Source organism: Hylobates moloch, unplaced genomic scaffold (genome assembly GCF_009828535.3).
Source record: "Hylobates moloch isolate HMO894 unplaced genomic scaffold, HMol_V3 SCAFFOLD_10, whole genome shotgun sequence".
Classification (NCBI taxonomy): Eukaryota; Metazoa; Chordata; class Mammalia; order Primates; family Hylobatidae; genus Hylobates; species Hylobates moloch.
The window spans coordinates 31,572,857-31,586,577 of record NW_026652285.1 but is presented as its reverse complement, the minus strand read 5'-3'; the positions used below and the strand labels follow the sequence as shown (position 1 = coordinate 31,586,577).

General features: G+C 49.8%; 1 protein-coding gene across 3 annotated transcripts; it reads left to right on the top strand.

Moving 5' to 3' along the window:
* The first annotated feature begins 361 nt into the window (after positions 1-361).
* PIGO (phosphatidylinositol glycan anchor biosynthesis class O) lies at positions 362-12,983 on the top strand. Of its 3 annotated transcripts, XM_032164068.2 has the most exons (12): positions 362-421; positions 1,414-1,925; positions 2,567-2,710; positions 2,902-3,025; positions 3,345-3,504; positions 3,716-3,895; positions 4,158-4,382; positions 5,634-5,685; positions 6,254-6,460; positions 6,646-6,860; positions 7,476-7,546; positions 7,705-12,983. In XM_032164068.2, the coding sequence occupies exons 2-12, from the start codon at positions 1,415-1,417 to the stop codon at positions 7,832-7,834; spliced, it is 2,019 nt and encodes a 672-aa protein (XP_032019959.1). In that variant the 5' UTR covers positions 362-421; position 1,414; the 3' UTR covers positions 7,835-12,983. The 3 variants fall into 3 exon arrangements, with proteins under 3 accessions (XP_032019959.1, XP_032019958.1, XP_058300658.1); XM_032164067.2 differs by having other exon boundaries at positions 4,158-5,685; XM_058444675.1 differs by lacking the exons at positions 7,476-7,546; positions 7,705-12,983 and having other exon boundaries at positions 4,158-5,685; positions 6,642-6,827.
* The last annotated feature ends 738 nt before the right edge of the window (positions 12,984-13,721 follow it).

Sequence of the window (13,721 nt, the reverse complement as noted above, 5' to 3'; positions counted from 1 at the left end):
TCAGTTAGAGGCTTTGAGAGGAGGAGTAATGAAATCTCAGTTGGACTCAGCTAAGCAAAAAGGGGAAAATAAGTATTATCTCCATCTTACAGATGAGGTAATGCCTAATAATGACAATATGTGCGGCAGAGCTAGGATTCAAGTCAAGTTTGACTCCAGCAGCCGTGCTCTTAGTCGTAACCATGAATGGACAGTGGTTCCCTGAACTCTTCCTCCAGCTTGGTCCCCTGTCCCCAATTTTCAATTACTAAATATCCCATCAAACTGGGGCCAGCCCCACGCTCCTGGCCAAACTTCCATCGAGGTGCCGGCAGATGGCGATGGAGCCACCGGCAGGCCGCTCTGTCTGGCGCGCGCGCATCTCTGTGCTGCCAGGCAGCAGGCGCCGCCGCCGCCGCCGCACTTCCGGGTGCCATTGCAGGTGAGCAAGGGTCTCCCGAGAACCTTACCCCCCGATATTCCCCTCACCCTTAAGTAAGGGAGTCTCCCACTTTCCCTCAGCTCCCAACCAAGGTGCTTAGTACCGCAGCTAGGGTGCCCAGCGGGAGGCTGGGTAGCTACCGGAGGAGGCAGAGCCGGTCGCACGCCTGGGTCCCAGCGAGGCCCAGTCGACTCTCGACCCGCGCCCCAGCCTCCTTGCGTGGCGAAGGTCGTGCTTCAGGTCTCCTGGAGAACCTGGCCGCCCGGAAGCGGAGCGTGACTCCTCCCCTTCGTCCCCTTGGTGCCCGCCAGGCGGCGCCGTCGGCTGGGCCCGGATTCCCCTGCAGCTTCGATCCCTTTCCACCCTAGTGGGTATTGAGATTGGCGAGGGGAGAGGCGCAGAAACGGCCTGTAAGAGAGCCTGGCTACCAATTGGAATAAGTTTCCCTCGTGACTGTGTGTTTTCAGCATTAGCATTTCCTGCCTGTACATGTGAACATTCCTATGCTCTACCCCTCGAAGATCCTGATTGAGTAGATCTGGGGTGGGGCCTCATGAAACGGTGTCTCTCTCTGTTGTCCAGGCTGGAGTGCAGTGTTGCAATCTCGGCTCACTGCAACCTCCGCCTCCCCGATTCAAGCGATTCTCTTGCCTCAGCCTCCCCAGTAGCTGAGACTACAGGTGCCCGCCACCCATTTTTGTATTTTTAGTAGGGACGGGGTTTCACCATGTTGGCCAGGCTGGTCTCGAACTCCTGACCTCAGGTGATCCGCCCGCCTCGGTCTCCCAAAGTGCTGGGATTACAGGCGTGAGCCACCACGCCCAGCCTGGAAATAGGAGGAGAGTAATATTGCAAGGGGTTGGCTATGGGATGGTTTATCTCCAGGAAGGTTTCTGGAAGGAAGTGACTCTAGCTAGGCTTGTATTCAGGAACCAGAATATCCACTGGTTCGTTGCCCCACAGTAACGAGTTTACTTCCCCACTCCTATCAGGATGCAGAAAGCCTCAGTGTTGCTCTTCCTGGCCTGGGTCTGCTTCCTCTTCTACGCTGGCATTGCCCTCTTCACCAGTGGCTTCCTGCTCACTCGTTTGGAGCTCACCAACCATAGCAGCTGCCAAGAGCCTCCAGGCCCTGGGTCCCTGCCATGGGGGAGCCAAGGGAAACCTGGGGCCTGCTGGATGGCTTCCCGATTTTCACGGGTTGTGTTGGTGCTGATAGATGCTCTGCGATTTGACTTCGCCCAGCCCCAGCACTCACACGTGCCTGGAGAGCCTCTTGTCTCCCTACCCTTCCTGGGCAAACTAAGCTCCTTGCAGAGGATCCTGGAGATTCAGCCCCACCATGCCCGGCTCTACCGATCTCAGGTTGACCCTCCTACCACCACCATGCAGCGCCTCAAGGCCCTCACCACTGGCTCACTCCCTACCTTTATTGATGCTGGTAGTAACTTCGCCAGCCACGCCATAGTGGAAGACAATCTCATTAAGCAGCTCACCAGTGCAGGTCAGTGTGGGCCACTTTGAAGGCCAGAAGTGCCTTGGCAAATTTCTTCAAAATTTGAAGTCAGGGAGTCAGACCTTTGGGTGCCCAGATGCACACTTGACTATGGTGTAGGGGGACAGAGGAGAAGAAAGAGGCCAGGGCCCTGCTGGTAGGGAGCTCAGTTTGGGGGACAGAGGAGAAGGGATCTGGGCTTTGTTCCTATGAAGCTTCTAATCTGAATGGAGTGTAAGTTTTATTCTTGGAGACCTCTCAGTAAAAGGGAGAAGGGAAGAAGGGAAGATGTGGATCTTGGCTTGCAAGTGTAGAGAAGCAAGCAGAGAAATACAGGCCCTGTTCATTCACTGATTTGGAAGAAGCAGGATACACCCAGGAAAAACAAATCAGTAGAGAAACCCAGAGACAGAACCAGGAGAGCATTTTGTAGGAAGGATAAGTGTGAGGTCTGGGTGGAGTATGGTTATCAGGGAAAGCTTCCTGGTGGAAAATGTTAGGCCCTGAAGGATAAGGATTGCTGTATGGAATTGCTATACTTTAGGTTGCATGGTTGGGACTTCTGATGGGTCTTTAAAGGGCCTCTTTTCCTCTTTTCTCCTAACTCTGATGTTTGCTCAGGCTCTGACCTCTCTTTCATGTCCCTGCAGGAAGGCGTGTAGTCTTCATGGGAGATGATACCTGGAAAGACCTTTTCCCTGGTGCTTTCTCCAAAGCTTTCTTCTTCCCATCCTTCAATGTCAGAGACCTAGACACAGTAGACAATGGCATCCTGGAACACCTCTACCCTACCAGTGAGCATGGGGCCACAGCACGTAGTTCTAAGACTGGGAGCTGGGGAGAACTGCTTTAGTCCACAAATTCTGAGCCACCCATGGGTGTAACAGCCTGGGCTTTTATCCCTGGACATAGAGGAGTGTCAAAGCCTGGCTGGGGTTGAGGAGTGGGTCTTAGTCTTCTGTGCTCAGTGTTCTCCCCTTCACAGTGGACAGTGGTGAATGGGACGTGCTGATTGCTCACTTCCTGGGTGTGGACCACTGTGGCCACAAGCATGGCCCTCACCACCCTGAAATGGCCAAGAAACTTAGCCAGATGGACCAGGTGATCCAGTGAGTGTGGGGTATTGGCTGGGGGAGTGGGTTTGTGTCTGAGAATCTCGAAGAAGCTCTTATCTTAGAGCTTCTTTCCTGGCTGAATTCTGTCTTCTCTAGGCCTTCTGCTGAAGCTAAAGGCTCCATCCATCTTGATTAACTCAGTGTGTAGCTTTGGGCATCAGGATCATGGCTGAAGACATGTCTCTTTGCCAAAGGTCTAGGCCTTACTAACGGAGTTATAGCTGGGGATGAATAGGCCCCTGAGAAAAATCTTTTTTCTTTTTGAGAAAAATATTTATCCATTTCTACTCCTGACACATTTCTTGGCCCCCAGGGGACTTGTGGAGCGTCTGGAGAATGACACACTGCTGGTAGTGGCTGGGGACCATGGGATGACCACAAATGGAGACCATGGAGGGGACAGTGAGCTGGAGGTCTCAGCTGCTCTCTTTCTGTATAGCCCCACAGCACTCTTCCCCAGCACCCCACCAGAGGTGAGGCCTGGGATGTTCCTCATCTGTTCTCCCAGTAATCAGCCCATGTTACCATCACAGCATCCTCATGAATAGCTCTATTTTAGGCCCCCAAATCCATGATCCTGGGTATCCTCCACTCTCGTTTCTTATCTAGGCCCCTATGTCTGCCATCCCAAACATTGACTTCATCTTTGTGATGAACCTGTTGACCACTGTCATTTCCCTTTAGGAGCCGGATGTGATTCCTCAAGTTAGCCTTGTGCCCACGCTGGCCCTGCTGCTGGGCCTGCCCATCCCATTTGGGAATATCGGGGAAGTGATGACTGAGCTATTCTCAGGGGGTGAGGACTCCCAGCCCCACTCCTCTGCTTTAGCCCAAGCCTCAGCTCTCCATCTCAATGCTCGGCAGGTAGGTAAGCGGGCTGGGTTTCCAGGTGACAGAGCTAGGGTGGGCATGAAAGAAGCATAATGAATCACTCTATTGTCCTTTGACTAGTCTTAATCCCACCTTCCATACCTATCCCTCTTCCGTTATCCCTCCCTTCCCCGATCCCGGACAGTGTTTGGGTCCTTGACTTCCAGGTACCCCCTTTTGTAATACCTGTTCTTGCCTCTGCCCCAATTTATGTCTCTGACCTGTTCCCCTTGGCCTCTGACCTTTTCTCTGCCAGGTGTCCCGATTTCTTCATACCTACTCAGCTGCTACTCAGGACCTTCAAGCTAAGGAGCTTCATCAGCTGCAGAACCTCTTCTCCAAGGCCTCTGCTGACTACCAGTGGCTTCTCCAGAGCCCCAAGGGGGCTGAGGCGACACTGCCGACTGTGATTGCTGAGCTGCAGCAGTTCCTACGGGGAGCTCGGGCCATGTGCCTCGAGTCTTGGGCTCGTTTCTCTCTGGTCCGCATGGCGGGGGGTGCTGCGCTCTTGGCTGCTTCCTGCTTTATCTGCCTGCTGGTATCTCAGTGGGCAATATCCCCAGGCTTTCCATTCCGTCCTCTACTCCTGATACCTGTGGCGTGGGGCCTGGTTGGGGCCATAGCGTATGCTGGACTCCTGGGAACTATTGAGCTGAAGCTAGATCTCGTGCTTCTAGGGGCTGTGGCTGCAGTGAGCTCGTTCCTGCCTTTTCTGTGGAAAGCCTGGGCCGGCTGGGGGTCCAAGAGGCCCTTGGCAACCCTGTTTCCCTTCCCTGGGCCCGTCCTGTTACTCCTGCTGTTTCGCTTGGCTGTGTTCTTCTCTGATAGTTTTGTTGTAGCTGAGGCCAGGGCCACCCCCTTCCTTTTGGGCTCATTCATCCTGCTCCTGGTTGTCCAGCTTCACTGGGAGGGCCAGCTGCTTCCACCTAAGCTGCTCACAATGCCCCGACTTGGCACTTCAGCCACAACAAACCCCCCACGGCACAATGGTGCATATGCCCTGAGACTTGGAATTGGGTTGCTTTTATGTACAAGGTTAGCTGGGCTTTTTCATCGTTGCCCTGAAGAGACACCTGTTTGCCACTCCTCTCCCTGGCTGAGTCCTCTGGCATCCATGGTGGGTGGTCGAGCCAAGAATTTGTGGTATGGAACTTGTGTGGCGGCGCTGGTGGCCCTGTTAGCTGCCGTGCGCTTGTGGCTTCGCCGCTATGGTAATCTCAAGAGCCCCGAGCCACCCATGCTCTTTGTGCGCTGGGGACTGCCCCTAATGGCATTGGGTACTGCTGCCTACTGGGCATTGGCGTCGGGGGCAGATGAGGCTCCCCCCCGTCTCCGGGCCTTGGTCTCTGGGGCATCCATGGTGCTGCCTCGGGCTGTAGCAGGGCTGGCTGCTTCAGGGCTCGCGCTGCTGCTCTGGAAGCCTGTGACGGTGCTGGTGAAGGCTGGGGCAGGCGCTCCAAGGACCAGGACTGTCCTCACTCCCTTCTCAGGCCCCCCCACTTCTCAAGCTGACCTGGATTATGTGGTCCCTCAAATCTACCGACACATGCAGGAGGAGTTCCGGGGCCGGCTAGAGAGGACCAAATCTCAGGGTCCCCTGACTGTGGCTGCTTATCAGTTGGGGAGTGTCTACTCAGCTGCTATGGTCACAGCCCTCACCCTGTTGGCCTTCCCACTTCTGCTGTTGCATGCGGAGCGCATCAGCCTTGTGTTCCTGCTTCTGTTTCTGCAGAGCTTCCTTCTCCTACATCTGCTTGCTGCTGGGATACCCATCACCACCCCTGGTAAATATCTCAGCTCTGATTCACCTAAAGACAATAGTGATGGGAGTTCGGCTTCTCTTGTTTTCAAGGAGGTGTTGCTGCTCATGTTCCTGAGCTTGACAGAGGGTCCCATGCCCCACACAGCTAGGAAGGTCTTCTTGGTGTCCTCTCTCTTACCTGCAATAGCCAAGCAAATTGATCCCTCCTGTTGGTTCCCAGGGTTCATGGAGAGGGGAGACAAGGAGTCCTCTAAGACTCCTTGTGGAAATGCTGCATCCTCATGAGCACATTTCTTGATCTTCCAGTGATGGAAGTAGTAAATTGTGAATATATAATGGCACAGTGAGCTGTATGTGTTTGAGAGAAAGAAAGAGATTGGCCACAGCAGGATTCACATAAGCCTGATGGCGCTTTTGTACCACAAAGAGAATTAGAATAACAGAATGTTGACTGTAAGGAGGTTGGGCTGATGGGCATGTGAGTGTGTATGAGAATTGATACTGAAGTAGTAGGAGTATATGATTGTGGAGCAGTAGCCTATGGATTAGGGATTAAGAAGTGACTGTAAGTGGCGTATCTTTTCTTCCAGGTCCTTTTACTGTGCCATGGCAGGCAGTCTCGGCTTGGGCCCTCATGGCCACACAGACCTTCTACTCCACAGGCCACCAGCCTGTCTTTCCAGCCATCCATTGGCATGCAGCCTTTGTGGGATTCCCAGAGGGTCATGGCTCCTGTACTTGGCTGCCTGCTTTGCTAGTGGGAGCCAACACCTTTGCCTCCCACCTCCTCTTTGCAGGTACCCCCTCCTTCTTCACTTGCTTCCATTGTTTACTCTGGCTTTGTGGAAAGAAAGGAAACCCCTGGATTTGAATGGAGAGATGTGGGTTTGTTGGATCTTTGGCACCCCTTGGCCTAGGCTAATTGGAACCTGAGCCAGCCAGGGTGGCCTATTGATTCCAGCCATACCCTCTCCCGAGGCAGTAGGTTGCCCACTGCTCCTCCTCTGGCCTTTCCTGTGTGAGAGTCAAGGGCTGCGGAAGAGACAGCAGCCCCCAGGGAATGAAGCCGATGGCAGAGTCAGACCTGAGGAGGAAGAGGAGCCACTGATGGAGATGCGGCTCCGGGATGCGCCTCACCACTTCCATGCAGCACTGCTGCAGCTGGGCCTCAAGTACCTCTTTATCCTTGGTATTCAGGTGGGTGTAAGAGAGAGATCAGGGAGTTGGTGTTTTTTCTCCGCATGTGCATCACTTTCTTTCAGACCTTCAAAACCGTGGGAGAGAGCCTTGACTGAGGTACACATAAGTGAAGTGGCTGCCCAAGCCCAGTGGCCTCAAATGGCAGCTCTGAGACTTGAACCTGGGTCTCCTTAATCCTAGTCCTGGATCATTTCCCCTCTGCAGCCTAGATCTGGACCCTGCTAGTTGCATTTGAGAATTACTCTATCAGTGGACAGACTGGAAAAACTGAGGTGATAGCCAGGATTTTCTTCCCAAACTGTGTTCATGGATCCTCTTCCTTTCCTCCAGAGGCAGATGTGGCACTGATATCTTCCTCCATCCTGGGGGCAGAGCCTGAGTGTTAGCATTACAGATGGATAATGACTTGCCCAAAGTCACATAGTGAGTCAGTGCTTGGGGCAGGACAGGAAGTAGGTCTCCTAACTCCTAGCCCAGGACATGCAATATTTTTTCCACTGACATGCACTATTCTCCTGCTTCCATTTTTTACAGGGGCCTGTAGAAACTCTCCCTTTGCCCTGCTTCCTCCTCTCCTTCACAAGTAACGTGGCCCCTCCTCTCCTCCTCTAGATTCTGGCCTGTGCCTTGGCAGCCTCCATCCTTCGCAGGCATCTCATGGTCTGGAAAGTGTTTGCCCCTAAGTGAGTAGACTTGCTTGAGAAGTAGAGGTGGTGGGGAGGGAGAAACTTGGAACAAAGTATGAAGATCCTAAACATCCAGGATGGCCAAGGTTTTGCCTCTACAGGGAAAAGGCAGTAGACCTACTCTGTTCCCTGAGATTCTCCACCTTTCTTTGCAGGTTCATTTTTGAGGCTGTGGGCTTCATTGTGAGCAGCGTGGGACTTCTCCTGGGCATAGCTTTGGTGATGAGAGTGGATGGTGCTGTGAGCTCCTGGTTCAGGCAGCTATTTCTGGCCCAGCAGAGGTAACCTAGGCTGTGGTTACTGGCACGTGGCTACAGAGAGTGCTGGAGAACAGTGTAGCCTGGCCTGTACAGGTACTGGATGATCTGCAAGACAGGCTCAGCCATACCTCTTACTACCATGCAGCCAGGGGCTACTGACTTCTAGGACTTCATTATTGTATAATTCAGGACCATAGTGGAGTATGATCCCTAACTCCTGATTTGGATGTATCTGAGGGACAAAGGGGGTGGTCTCTGAAGTGGAATAAAATAGGCCGGGCATGGTGGCTTGCACCTGTAATCCCGGCACTTTGGGAGGCAGAGGCAGGAGGATTGCTTGGTCCCAGGAGCTCAAGACCAGCCTGTGGAACATAACAAGACCCCATCTCTACTATTTAAAAAAAAGTGGAATAAAATGATAATATAATTATGTGTGTCTGAGATGTGGGGGAGCCCCACTGTTCTATAGGTGTTGCGAGGAGGATCAGTCTCTCCTGCCACCAGGCACAGATGAGATCAGTCATCTTAGGCAAGAGGCTGCACCTGAGAACCTTTATGAAGTGGTTGGAGTTGTCTGAATTCACTGCCTCCACCTCTTCCCAAATCAATCCTATTATCCCACCGCTATTTTCCTTTGCCTTGCAACACATTTTGTTAAGTTCCTGTTCTTTGATAAAGAGAGAAGACTGAGAAGACAAGCCCAGGCATCATGCAGCATCGACTTTAACTGTCTGAAGCCCCAAATAGTTCTATGCCCTCGCTCCACTGGGCCTTTTCACTATAGAACACCCTTTGCCCTTCCCTTCTGTGGAAGCCTCCCTTGTTTCCCAACCTGTGCCACTCTTTATCAGATCTACATGCCCATCTTATGTAGCATTCCACCTTGTCCCATTCATTATTCCTGACTTGAAGCCAAAATTGTGTGAATCCACTGGTTCTCTTCTCGTGTATGTTTTGTGCCCTCTGTTCACCCCAGCACTCCTGTCATGTTTGAAATGCTGGCATGAAATCCTCCTAGAGATGTCCATCAAAAGAGTTGGGAAGAGGCCCTGGAGAGAAGCATCAGGACTGGGATTTGAGGTTTGACAGTACCTAGAACAAGAGGAGCTGATACCACTGAAAAACAGAACAGATGTTAAAACCATGAGATAGCACCTACTTTTAGTTGGCACAAAGTAGAGAAGCTGAGTAGTAGTGGTTGTGAAGTATAAACGTTCACTGCTGTGGTAGGTAGTTAAGGGAAGAATTGAAATTATTTTTATTGTTATTATCATTTTAAAGACAGATTTTTGCTCTGTTGCCCAGGCTGGAGGACAGTGGTGCAATCATAGCTCCCTGTAGTTTCAAACTCCTGGGCTCAAGTGATCCATCTCAGCCTCCTCGGTATCTGGGACCATGCCTGGCTAATTTTTAAATTTCTGTACAGACAGTCTTGCTACATTGCCCAGGCTGTTTGTGAACTCCTGGCCTCAAGCGATCCTTCCACCTTGGCCTCTCAAAGCACTAGGATTACAGGTGTGAGCCACAGCACCTGGCTAAGTTCAAATTATTAATGGCCAGTGGTCCCTAGTGTTACAGATGCCAAATAGTAAGATGATGAAAAGTATGTTTCAGCTGGGCGTGGTGCCTTGTGCCTGTAATCCCAGCACTTTGGGAAGCCAAGGCAGGTGGATCACCTGAGGTCAGGAGTTTGAGACCAGCCTGGCCAACGTGGCGAAACCCCATCTCTACTAAAAATACAAAAATTAGCTGGGTGTGGTGGTGTGCACCTGTAATTCCGGCTACTCAGGAGGCTGAGGCAGGAGAATCGCTTGAACCTGGGAGGCAGAGGTTACAGTGAGCCAAGATCATGCTACTGCACTGCAGCCTGGGTGACAGAGCCAGATTCTGTCTCTTAAAAAGAAAGGATAAGTTGTTAACCATGGTAGAAAGAGGTTTAATAATGCAAGGGGGTGAAGTTGGCCCCAGCTGGCCTGTAAGATGAATTAGAAAAACGCCTCTCCCCAAGTCTGGTGGACACAACTCCCAAGCATAGTTCGGTGAGCAAATAGTGTCTTTGTGAGAAAGGAGAAAAAAAAAAAAAAAAAAAAACCTTACCTCCATCCCTAGCACCCATGGAAGGATTTTAGGCCGTAGTCCCTCCACTTCTCAGCCAGGTACCCTGCACTTTTTGCAGTAGCCTCCTTGCCGGGAGCCTAAGGCTAATTTGCTGATCTGCGAACCACTGTCTATTCTTTCTCCTGGTATATCTATAAGATTCTATTAGATAAAGACATTAGTACATTGATTTACACTATTAAAAATTATTTCTAGCCAGGCACTGTGGCATGTCCCTATAGTGCCAGCTACTTGGGAGGCAGAGGTGGGAGGATCACTTGAGGATAGCAAGAACTCTGTCTCCACAAAAATAAAAAAATTAGCCAGGCGTAGTCCCAGCTATGTAGGAGGCTGAGGTGGATCACTTGAGCCCAGGAGTTTGAGGCTGTAGTGCCCAATGAACGCACCTGTGAGTAGCCACTGCACTCCAGCCTGGGCAACATAGACCCTGTCTCTCTTAAAAAGAAAAATTATTTCTTATCCCTCCCTTTTCCTTGAAATCAGAGTCCATTCCACACTAACTCAATGATTCTTTTTTTTTTTTTTTTTTTTTTTTTGAGATGGAGTCTTGCTCTTTCATCCAGGCCAGAGTGCCGTGGCGCGATCTTGGCTCACTGCAAGCTCCGCCTCCTGGGTTCATGCCATTCTCCTGCCTCAGCCTCCCGAGTAGCTGGGACTACAGGCGCCCGCCACCGCGCCCGGCTAATTTTTTTTTTGTATTTTTAGTAGAGACGGGGTTTCACTGTGTTAGCCAGGATGGTCTCGATCTCCTGACCTCGTGATCCGCCCGCCTTGGCCTCCCAAAGTGCTGGGATTACAGGCGTGAGCCACTGCACCCGGCCTTTTTTTTCTTTAATTTTTTTGTAGAGATGGGGTCTTGCTGTCTTGCCTAGGCTGGTCTTGAACTTCTGGCCTCAAGCCATCCTCCTGCCTCGACCTCCTAAAGTGTTGAGATTACAGGTGTGAGCCACTGCACCCAGCCCTGATTCTTTCTTAAAAAAGCTTTATTGAAATACAATTTACCATAAAATTTACCCATGTAAGGTGTAAGATTTAATGGTTTTTGTGTATTTACAGAATTGTACAACCATCACCAGAATCAATTTTAGAACATTTTCACCAACCCCAAAAGAAAATCTACTGTTTAGATATCACCCTCCAGTCCTCCCCAACCCCTGGCTAGCACTAATCTGCTTTCTGTTTCTCTATATATTTGCCCATTTTGGATATTTCACAGAAATGGGATCATAATAATATGTGGTCTTTTGTGACTGGCATCTTCCAGTTAGCCTAATGTTTTCCGGTTTCATCTATATAGCAGCACACAGCAGTACTTCATTCTTTTTCTTTTTTAAAGTTGAAGTAAAATTCATATAAAATTCACCATTTTAAAGTGTATAATTTAGTGGCCATTAGTACATTCACAACGTTATACAATTATCATCACTATCAATTCCAGAATGTTTTCATTACCCCAGAAAGAAACCCTGTACCCTTAAGCAGTCATTCCTTCTCTTCTCCCCCTTAACTCCTGGTACCACTAATTTGTTTTCTGTCTCTATAGATTTGCCTGTTCTGGACATTTCATATAAATGGGCTCACACAGTAGTGCCTTTTTCTGTCTTATCTTCCTTTACTAAGCCTAATGTTTTCAGAGTTCATCTACGTTGTAGCATGTATTGGTACTTCATTCCTCTTTATGGCCAAATAATACTCCATTGCATGGATATACCACATTTTGTTTATCCATTCATCCATTGATAGCCATTTGGGTTTACACATTTTGGTTATTATGTAATGCTGCTATAAACATTTGTGTATAAGTTTTTGTTTGGACATATGTTTTAATTTCTCTTGAGTGCATACCTAGCTGTGCACTGAGCAACTACTGGGTCATAAGGTAACTCTGTTTAATCTTTTAAGGAACTGCCAGTTTGTTTTCCAAAGTTGCTATATCGTTTTACAGTCCTACCAGAAGTATATATGGGTAACGATTTCTCCACATCCATGTCAACACTTGTTATCATCTGTCTTTGATTCTAACCATCCTAGTGGGTGTGAAGTAATATCTCATCGTGGTTTTGGTGTGCATTTCCTTAATGATTAGTGATGCTGAGCTGAGCATCTTTTCTTGTGCTTATTGGAGAAATGTCCATTCAGATTCTTTGACTATTTTTAATTGGATTATTGTTATTATTATTATTTTTGGACCAGGGTCTTGCTCTGTCACCCAGGCTATAGTGCAGTGGCATGATCATGGCTCACTGAAGCCACAACCTCCTGGGTTCAAGCAATCCTCCTGTCTCAGCTTCCTGAGTAACTGGGACTACAGGTGTGCACCACCATGGCTGACTAATTTTTTATTTTTTTGTAGAGACAGGGCCCCACTATGTTGCCCAGGCTGGTCTTGAACTCCTGGGCTCAGGCAATCCTCCTGATTCAGCCTCCCAAAGTGCTTGGATTACAGGCGTAAGCCACTGTGCCTGGCCAGCATTCTTTATACATGCTAGATACAGGCCCTTAACAGATATATGATATGATATATGATTTACAAATGATATATGATTTACAAATATTTTCTCCACTCTGTGGGTTGTCTTTTAATTTTCTTGATAATATCCTTGAATGCACAAAAATTCTTTTTTTTTTTTTTTTTCCGAGACGGAGTCTCGCTGTGTCACCAGGCTGGAGTGCAGTGGCACTATCTCGGCTAACTGCAACCTCCGCCTCCCGGGTTCAAGTGATTCTCCTGCCTCAGCCTCCCGAGTAGCTGGGACTACAGGCACGCATCACCACACCCAGCTAATTTTTGTATTTTTAGTAGAGACGGGGTTTCACCATGTTGGCCAGGATGGTCTCAATCTCTTGACCTTATGATCTGCCTGCCTTGGCCTCCCAAAGTGCTGGGATCACAGGCATGAGCCACCGTGCCTGGCCTACACAAAAATTCTTAATTTTGAGAAAGTCCAATTCATCCTGTTTTTTCTTTCATTGCTTGTGCTTTTGGTGTCATATGAAATAAATTATTGCAAAATGCCACAACTTAATTTTAGAACATTTCTATCACCCCCCCCCCCCCAAAATGCCCTACATTGACTCCCTAATCCCACCCCAGGCCAATGATCTGTTTTCAGTCTTTCATTTATTTATTTATTTAGAGACGGAGTTTCACTCTGTTGCCCAGGCTGGAGTGCAGTGGCATGATCTCTGCTCACTGCAGCCTCTGCCTCTTGGGTTCAAGTGGTTCTTCTGCCTCAGCCTCCCAAGTAGCTGGGACTATAGGCACGTGCCACCACATCTGGCTAATTTTTTGTATTTTTAGTGGAGATGGGGTTTCACTATGTTAGCCAGGCTGGTCTCCTGCCTTCAGATGATCCGCCCGCCTCAGTCTCCCAAAGTGCTGGGATTACAGGCATGAGCTGCTACACCTGGCCTGTTTTCAATCTTTTTTTTTTTTGAGACAGAGTCTTGCTCTGTCGCCCAGGCTGGAGTGCAGTGGCACGATCTCGGCTCACTGCAACCTCAGCCTCCTGGGTTCAATGGATTCTACTGCCTCGGCCTCCCAAGTAGCTGGGATTACAGGTGCGCACCACCACACCCAGCTAATTTTTGTATTTTCAGTAGAGACAGGGTTTCACCAGGTTGGCCAGGATGGTCTCAATCTCTTGACCTCGTGATCCGCCCACCTTGGCCTCCCAAAGAGTTAGGATTACAGGCATGAGCCACCACGCCCAGCCTGTTTTCAGTCTTTATAAGTTTGTAATCCTAGCACTTTGGAAGGCCGAAGCCAGTGGATTGCCTGAGCTCAGGAGTTC